The 8636-nt window shown below is 62.5% G+C and overlaps 2 protein-coding genes across 4 annotated transcripts; one reads left to right on the forward strand and one right to left on the reverse strand.

The window, feature by feature from the left end:
- Nucleotides 1-314: 314 nt before the first annotated feature.
- CD151 (CD151 molecule (Raph blood group)) lies at nt 315-5039 on the forward strand. 3 transcript variants are annotated; one of them, XM_066371675.1, is made up of 9 exons: nt 315-463; nt 1438-1495; nt 2216-2351; nt 2477-2668; nt 3035-3109; nt 3491-3595; nt 3693-3851; nt 3968-4054; nt 4145-5039. In XM_066371675.1, the coding sequence occupies exons 3-9, from the start codon at nt 2268-2270 to the stop codon at nt 4202-4204; spliced, it is 762 nt and encodes a 253-aa protein (XP_066227772.1). In that variant the 5' UTR covers nt 315-463; nt 1438-1495; nt 2216-2267; the 3' UTR covers nt 4205-5039. The 3 variants fall into 3 exon arrangements, with proteins under 3 accessions (XP_066227772.1, XP_066227865.1, XP_066227820.1); XM_066371723.1 differs by having other exon boundaries at nt 355-463; nt 1435-1495; XM_066371768.1 differs by lacking the exon at nt 1438-1495 and having other exon boundaries at nt 320-463.
- A 1693-nt stretch (nt 5040-6732) lies between these two features.
- Nucleotides 6733-8422, reverse strand: POLR2L (RNA polymerase II, I and III subunit L). Its single transcript, XM_066372411.1, has 2 exons — nt 8248-8422; nt 6733-7062 (listed from the first exon to the last, which is right to left on the reverse strand). The coding sequence occupies exons 1-2, from the start codon at nt 8340-8342 to the stop codon at nt 6954-6956; spliced, it is 204 nt and encodes a 67-aa protein (XP_066228508.1). The 5' UTR covers nt 8343-8422; the 3' UTR covers nt 6733-6953.
- Between the last annotated feature and the right edge of the window lie 214 nt (nt 8423-8636).

The following is an 8636-nucleotide window of genomic DNA, read 5'->3' on the forward strand; positions in this document are numbered from 1 at the left end:
CCGTGGGCGGGGCCTACGAACAGGGGCGGGGTTTGTGGGCCGTAAACGGGGTCTGGGGGACCGGGGCGGGGTTTGTGGGCCGTGGGCGGGGCCTGGAAACCTGGGCGGGGTTTGTGGGCCGTGGGCGGGGTCTGGAAACCTGGGCGGGGTTTGTGGGCCGTGGGCGGGGCCTACGGGCAGGGGCGGGGTTTGTGGGCCGTAAGCGGGGTCTGGGGGACCGGGGCGGGGCCTACAGGCAGGGGCGGGGTTTGTGGGCCGTGAGCGGGGCCTGGGGGACAGGGGCGGGGTTTGTGGGCCGTGGGCGGGGTCTGGAAACCTGGGCGGGGTTTGTGGGCCGTGGGCGGGGTCTGAGGGTCAGGGTAGGGCCGTAGACCGCTCGGCGCACCTCCCTCGCAGGCCTCCCGCCCGCAGAGCCTTCCCGGCGCAGGAACCGCCGCCTCCGCTCGACTAGGACGCGTGGCGGGTGAGTGGGTCTCCTGGTCGGTCGGGCCAGCCGGGAGAGGCTGAGAGCCCGAGGCCCTGCGCGCGCGGCGCAGACGCAGAGGCCCAGCCGCCGGCCCGGGAGGCCCTTTCCGGAGGGAGGCAGACACCGGGAGGCTGGGAGGGCGGAGCGGGACGCAGGGCCGGGGCGAGGGTTAGGGCTTTAGGGCGAGGACGAGTGCGGGTTGCCTCCCGGGTCTTAAGATCCGCCTAACGGTCCCTTCGCAGCAAGGGCCCCACCTGAGCTTCCCACTCATTGTCCCAGGACGCCGGTCCCCTTCCCTCCGCCCGCAGGCCCGCCCACCACCCGGTGCAAGTGGGCGGGAGGCGGTGGCGGTGACTTCATCTTAGAGACGCGGAGTCCCGGGCCCCCCTCTTTGGGGCCGCCGAAGCCGGGTGGAGCTGCAGGTGGGCTGGGGTGGGGCAGCTCTGTCCCGGCTGCAGGAACTATTTCTGGCCGGCCTTTCGGGAATTCACGTCCGCCAGGCTCTCCCGGAAAGAGTGGCCGCTTCTCACGGGTGGCGCGGGGGCTGGATCTGTGTCCGGAATCAGCCTCCCCAGAAGGCCTGGGGCCTCAGAGCAGGCCAAGGGGCAGTGCCCAGCGTGGGTCTTGCACACCTCCAGCTCCGTGGTCGGGGTCTACGCCTTTTTTTCTTCCCAGGCTGCAGCTACTGCTGCTTGGTGGGGAAAGGGGCAGTGACAGGTCCGGTGCTAAGGCCAAGGGTGGGCTGCTAGGAGGTTCCTGGCTGGATCGGACTGTGCAGAAATGTCCTCTGCCCTGCCCCTCCCTGTCCAGACCAAAATACCGGGCCTGACCGCTCCCCTTTCTGCTGCTGGCAGTGATGTTCCCAGCTCGTGTCCACTGCCTGGGGCAGCCACCAGCGGGGGGCGGGGGGGGGCAGGGTTCTGTCGTCCACGGTGGGCCAGACCTGTGACCTGTGCCTGTCCTTCTAGTAGAGCCTCCTGGGGAACTTCTGTCCACCTGTCTTACAGAAGAGCCGTTGGTGCCAGCGAGGTGCGTGCTGGGTGGGGCGGTGTCTGGAAAAGTGGCCGTAGGCAAGGCTGTCTGTGTCCCACAGCCTTCTCCTGCCCTCCCCAGTGCGGTTACCTCACAGCAGAGCAGGCGGGCTGTTCCTGGCTGGGGTGCGTCTGAGGAGGGGCACAGCCTGTAGCTGTGAGGTAGTGGGACTGTCCCTTTTCTGGCGATGAGGAAACCTCAGGTCTGGGGAGTTTGTCTGCCAGCTCCGCCTGCCTGTACCCTCCACACTCCCCACTCTTGCTGGGAGAAAGGAGGTCTCCCTTCTAACGGAAGCCTGAGGGAATTCCCTAAGGCTACATGGCTAATGAAGGGCAGGCCAGTCTCTCTGAGTGGCCTCCTCCCCTCTAGCAGCTGGTAGGTTCCCTGTGACATGAGGCCTGGGGAATGTGGCGGGGTAGGGTGGGTAGCCTGCATGAGCTCACCACAAGGTGCCTGCTGGGCCTTCCTACCCTGGCCATCAGCAGAGGTGTCAGCTAGTGATGGTTGGCATCCTCTGTGCACCTGTGCCCTGGGGTCTGGTCAGGAAAGCCAGGCCTTCCTGGCTTCCACAGCTCTGGGCACCAGGCATCTGCCCCGGTTGCAGTAGGGGTTGGGGGCTCCTAGGACACTCTCCCAGGGTCTTTATCCGGGGCCAGTGGTTGCTTGGGCATTGGTGTTTCCTCCTTCTGTCCCCACTGGTGTCTGACTCCCCTCCAGTCAGGTCCTGGTATTGTGGGCCGTCTGACCTCCACGGCCTCCCAGCCCCAGGATGGGCGAGTTCAACGAGAAGAAATCAACATGTGGCACCGTCTGCCTCAAATACCTGCTCTTCACCTTCAACTGCTGCTTCTGGGTGAGGAGTTGGCATCTACCTTGCCCTGACCTGTCTTTGCCACTTGTCATCCCATCCCTGGTCCTTGAAAGGAGTCACGGTGTGGGGCTTCTATGTGGTGACTGACTGGTGTGCACTGCCCACAGCTGGCTGGTCTGGCTGTCATGGCCGTGGGCATCTGGACATTGGCCTTGAAGAGTGACTACATCAGCCTGCTGGCCTCGGGCACCTACCTGGCCACAGCCTACATCCTGGTGGTGGCTGGCATTGTTGTCATGGTGACTGGTATCCTGGGCTGCTGTGCCACCTTCAAGGAGCGACGGAACTTGCTGCGCCTGGTTAGCAGGGCACGCCTGGCACTGGGGGTGGAGGTACCTGTGCGGGGGCTCCCTAGCTGGCTGCCTGGGGCTGACTCTGGGGCCCTGACTGGGTAAGAAGCGACTGATGAGGACGGAGTGTACATGGCAGGATAGCCTCTGTGTGGGTGGGGAGGTCCCTCCCACCTCCCCAGCCCTCCCGTGAGGTCCCAGCCCGGCGAGGACACCAGCTCCTAGAGGAAGCCCTCACCTGCTGTCTGAAGCCCTCAGTCTGTGGCCACTTGGGAGCTGAGGGTGGGGACGCTGTTGAGCTCAGACACTAGGAACCCTCATGGAATGGGGGTGTCGGTGTCCCTGCTCACTGCGTCCTTCCTCTGCCCCACCCAGTACTTCATCCTGCTCCTCATCATCTTCCTGCTGGAGATTGTGGCTGGTATCCTTGCCTATGTCTACTACCAGCAGGTGAGGGGCCCGGACAGGCCACACGGGGACATGCGCACATACACAGACCCACCTCCCCCCAAGCCCCGGAGCTGACCACTGTGCCATCAGGCTCTGGGAGTGAGGGCTGGGCCACAGTAGGGTTCACCATAGGGGCTCCAGTGTGGAGGCAGGTGTTCTTAGGATCTGGAGCTCTCTCCTTTCCCCTGCCCCTCCCCGTGGCCTCCTGGGCAACTCTCCCAGCCCACCTGATTCCTGCCCCAGTCGCATGGGCATGGGCATGAGCCTGGCCCTGCCCTGCCCTCCCCTCAGAGCCCTCCCACACGCATGTGCACAGCCCCCATTCTGCCCCACCTGGGGGCTCTCAGACTGTGGCTGAAGTTATCACCGTCTCGCCCCCAGCTGAGTGTGGAGCTCAAGGAGAACCTGAAGGACACCATGACCAAGCAGTACCACCAGCCAGGCCATGAGGGTGTGACCAGCGCTGTGGACAAGCTGCAGCAGGAGGTTGGTGGGTGGCTCAGGGAGGCGCCTTCCTGGGACCTGTGTGCGTCCTGTGCGGTGTCTGTGGGGCGGGGACTCAGCCCTGCTCTTCCCCCTGCAGTTCCACTGCTGTGGCAGCAACAACTCCCAGGACTGGCGGGACAGTGAGTGGATCCACTCGGGGGAGGCAGGAGGCCGCCTTGTTCCAGACAGCTGCTGCAAGACCGTGGTGCCTCACTGTGGCCAGAGGGACCACGCCTCCAACATCTACAAGGTGGAGGTAGGTGGGCGGGGCCTGGGCTCCCACAGCCTGGAGTGGGGGGGTGCCTAGGACTCTGTTTTGGCAGAGGGTGCAGGACTGGCCTGCCTTCAGTGCTCCCATCCCCACCCTGCCAGGGCGGCTGCATCACCAAGCTGGAGACCTTCATCCAGGAGCACCTGAGGGTCATCGGAGCCGTGGGCATTGGCATCGCCTGTGTGCAGGTGAGGGTCTTGGGCCAGGGTGGGGCCTGGTGGGCGCAGGAGACAAGGTGGCTGGCAGCCGGGCCCGCTCACGCCTGCCATGCCCCACAGGTGTTTGGCATGATCTTCACGTGCTGCCTGTACAAGAGCCTGAAGCTGGAGCACTACTGACCCTCCCACGGCTGCCCCTTGTGCGCCTGCATGCTGCAGCTTCTCCCGAGTGACTACTGAGCTGACACTACTGACGGTGGGGGGCGGGGAACCCCGATGCCTACCCTCCCCTCTCCCTCGCTGACAGGGAGGCTGTTCTCCTGCCAGTGCCTCCACCAGCCCCATCACTGTGACCTCTGGGGACCCACACCCCCAGAGAGAGCTTCAAGTGCCTTTTTTGGCACACCCAAGCCCTGACGCCTGAGGCGTAGCAGTTCTGCCTGTGTGGGGGTCCTGGTCTGGCTGGTGGGGTGGGGGCAGGTTCTATCCCCTCTCACAGGCCACCTCCCTTGGCGGGGAGGGGTCATGGCACCTCAGGGTGCTCCCTGATGCCTCTGTTCAGTTGGAGAGGCTGGTTTGATGGTGAGTTGGGCAGAAATGGGCTGGGCTGGCCCATCCTAGGGTGCTTCCAGCCCCTCGGACACACCCCACATGGTGGTCTGGGGCAGGCCTTAGAGGGATGTTGTGGTGGGGGTGTCACATAGCTTGCAGGTGAGGAGCTTCACGTCCCTGCCACCAAGTCCAGTGCCACCCATCCCCCTGGGGAAAGCCAAACCAGCCCTGTCCCCAGGGCTCCGTGCCTCTGCCAATTCCCCTGGCCCCAGCCACCTTGCTCTGTGGAGTCCACTGTCTTCCTGCTGATCACCATCATCTAAAAGGCCACGATGTTCACTGTGTCTCCCCTTCCCTGGAGGGGCAGGGGTTTGAGGGGGGTGCTTTACTCACTGCTGTATTACAGATGCCTAGAACTGCTCCTGCCACATAGCAGGTGCTCAATAAATGTTTGTGGAACAAATAGGTGGGCTTACTATGTTACTGAGAGATGGCTCTGGTTCTCAGGTGGACAGACCCACCCACCTACTGCTGTGACAAAGGAGGACAGTGGGCCACGAGGGCACATCCTGGGGGTCCAGGGCAGCCAGGTGTGAGCTGAGAGCCGACAGGACTCGAGGGGGAAGAGGCCAATAGCAGGGACAGCTGAGCACGGGCAGAAGTTCATCCACTCTGAGAACAGGGTGGCAAGGCTGTAAGCTGGGCAGGAAAGGCGTGAGGTCTGAGGTCTGGCGGATGTTGTACTGGTAATGGAAGCCAGGACTGGGCACTGTGTACCAGTGCCCCAGGGGCTGCCCAGCTTTCGTCCTCAAGGCTTGGGCTGTCTCCTCGAGCAGACTCCATCTCAGCTGTCTGGGCAATTGGCTGGAGAGGGCTGCCTTCCTTCCTCTGAACTGAGCTTTTGCCTTCTGCCAGCCAGAGCACAAACTAACCTCTGCCCAGAGTGACAGCTCTTCTGGCTGACCCACAGGATTTTATTTTAAGTGAGAGGAGGGGGCATAGAGGCAGACTCCCTGCAGGCACCCCTACCGGATCCAACCAGCAACCCTTGTCTGGGACCAAGGCTTGCAACCAAGCTGTGTGTGTGTGTGACAGAGAGAGAGAGAGAGACAAGAGACAGAGAGAGAGGGACAGACAGGGAGAGATGAAAAGCATCAATTTTTCATTGCGGCACCTTAGTTCATTGGTTGCTTTCTCATCTGTGCCTTGACTGGGGGGCTACAGCAGACCAAGTGACCCCTTGCTCAAACCAGTGACCTTGGGCTCAAGCTGGTGAGCCTTGCTCAAACCAGATGAGTCCACATTCAAACTGGTGACCTTGGGGTTTCAAAACTGGGTCCTCAGTGTCCCAGTCTGACACTCTATCCTGTGCACCACCACCAGGTCAGGCACTAACCAAGCTATTTTTAGCGCCTGAGGCCTACATTTGGACCATCCAAACTATCCTCAGTGCCTGGGGCCGACACTGGAACCAGTCAAGCCACACTAGCTGTGGGAGGGGAAGAGGGAGGGAAAGGGGAGGGGTGGAGAAGCAGATGGTCGCTGCTTCTGTGTACCCTGACTGGGAATCGAACCTTGAATGTCCATATGCTGGGCCGACACTCTATCCACTGAGAAAACCAGCCAGGGCCAAGGGTTAAATGCTAATGCCCGTGGTACTGGGAGCTCAGCCAGCCTGACAACCAGCAGAACCTCCTCAGGGCTGGCTGTGGAGATCAGGGCTGCCCCTCTTGTCTGCAGGAAATTGGGCAAGGGGAGGTGCCTACGGAACTTGAGGGGAGCCTGGAAGTTTCTGCAGCAGGACCGCCAGGAGGGCAGCTGTGACCACAGTAGACACTCTTCAGAGCCCAGAAAACTGGTTATTTAAATCCTGGAAGAGAGGATGTGGGGTCTTCTGTGCTCACCCTAGCGAGCACCCAGAACATTGGGAGGGGGTGCCAGTGCTCTTGACTGCCTGTGTCTCTGTGGACTGGGCGAGCACCCCCTCCAGAGGGAGACATTGCAGGGGGGATGAACAGTTACCATGGGGATGGTCATTCCTCCTCCTGGACAGGAAGGACCCTATTTCACCCCCAAGAGGCCTTAGACATCAGGTAGAACATGGGTGCATGGGTGGCAGTGGGTCCCATGAAGCCAGAGCAACTGTCAGGACTTCCTTATGGTTCTGCAAAAACATTTACTGGATGTTTCCTTCTTGAGCGGGAGACAAACGTCCACAGAGCTGTGGGAAGGCACTTCTTCTGCCTACCCACGTCTCAGTGAAACCAACTCTGGCTACATACTGGTGGGGTCCACACCGCAGGGTCACTTCTCCAGGGGCACATAGTTGGGCAGCTTCTCGATCAGGTCCACGTGGGCCAGCAGCATGCGGTGGCGGTCACTTCTCCAGGGGCACATAGTTGAGCAGCTTCTCGATCAGGTCCACGTGGGCCAGCAGCATGCGGCGGCAGCAGTAGCGCTTCAGGCCCAGTGCATCCAGTGCGTCCCTGGGGGCAGGAGAGAGCGGGCTGTGGTCTGTTCATCCTGGCCTCGCCCAGCTGCTGTGGGATCTTCCCTCAGCTCTGGTCCCACAGCAGGGAGGGAGCTCTCTCCAGAGTCACCTTGCTCATTTCCTGTGACAGTTAGAGCCTGCAATTTCCCTGGGACTCAGCTCATTCAGCCTTGAGGCCTCTAGAAAATTCTCATGCCATTGGCCCCGATGTACAGAGATGGCAGCTTAGGAAAGGGGAGGCCAGGCTGAGAGGTCCTTGTCGGTGGCACTGCAGGGAGGGGGATCCTGTGCAAGCCCACCAGCTGTTCCCGCACTCTGGTCACTCCCCGGGGTCTGGTGCAAACACTCAGCCCATCTCTGGCTTCCCTGTTCATCCCACTGCTGCACTGAGAGCCTGTGGCATATTGGCACACCACAGGCCCTGGCGGTTCCAATGTGGTCAGGACACGCACGGTCTACACAGTGGCCAAGGGTTAGAATAGTGGGTAACAGACTCAGGCAGGCATGGTGGTAACTTCATGCTAATGGGCAAAGCACAGAACACAGACCCTGCAAAAGCCTCATGATGACAGCTACGCGGTCAGGAAGCTGTCCTACCTCCTAAAAGACAAGTGGGCTTACAGGATATGGGGGTGGCACCAATAGCAAAGAGAAGAGATTAGGGACAAGGTGGTTGGGGACAAGGTGGATTGGGAGGAGGCTGAAGACTAAAACTGCAGTGGAGGGGCACCGTGACTGGGTCGAGGGTACCCAGAAGTCCCTAACACCAGTGGCTTGATCCCCCAACTCCCCTTCTCTCTCCAAACCGCGGAAGGGGGGTGGGGGGAGGGAGGGCAACGTTCTCCCGAGAGAGCAGGGCTGGAGGGGACCCTGGGACTGAAAGTCGCTGCACCATCACCTGGAACTGGATGTGAGTGCCGCTGCCCGCCTGGCCTGCCCAGCAGACCCGGACCAGTACCCTACCTCCTCTGTTCCCCACCCCCCAGCCTCTTGCCCTGCCCTCCGCACCCGCCCCGCAGGCCTGGCTCCTGCTCCAACCTCGGCCCCGACTTCCGCCCCAAGTAGGCCGGGACCGCTACCCTGGGCCCTTGCCTCGTCCTCCGCCCCAGCCCCGCAGGGCAGCCCAGGGACGCTCCTCCACCGCACAGGAGGCCCTCGCCCGCCCAGCCAGGTGCCTCACCCCTCGGTGTACTCGGCCTGCAGGAGCCCCAGGTAGGCCTCCCACTTGTTGCCCACGATCTTGCCGCAGGTGAAGCAGCGCACAGGGATGATCATGGCGACAGCAGTTCAACGGCCGCGCTCCTGAGTCCCCGCGGAGCCTCTGCTTTAGGCCCCTCCACCACCTCGCCTCGCCCCGCCCCGGGCGCATCCATGGCGCGGGGGTGGTCTGCTCCGCCTCCAGCCTCCCCCAGCCCGCGCCGCCAGCCCGCAGGCGCCAAGGACCAGCCCCTGGTGCCGACAACGTTTGCTCCCCGCTGCCCACGAGGTTCCTCGGCGCGTGGCGGGCGTCCTGGGGTCCGCGCGGCCGCGGCAGAAGCCAGTAGCAGCCCCCCATCTACAGTTTTGGTA

Source organism: Saccopteryx leptura, chromosome 1 (genome assembly GCF_036850995.1).
Source record: "Saccopteryx leptura isolate mSacLep1 chromosome 1, mSacLep1_pri_phased_curated, whole genome shotgun sequence".
Classification (NCBI taxonomy): Eukaryota; Metazoa; Chordata; class Mammalia; order Chiroptera; family Emballonuridae; genus Saccopteryx; species Saccopteryx leptura.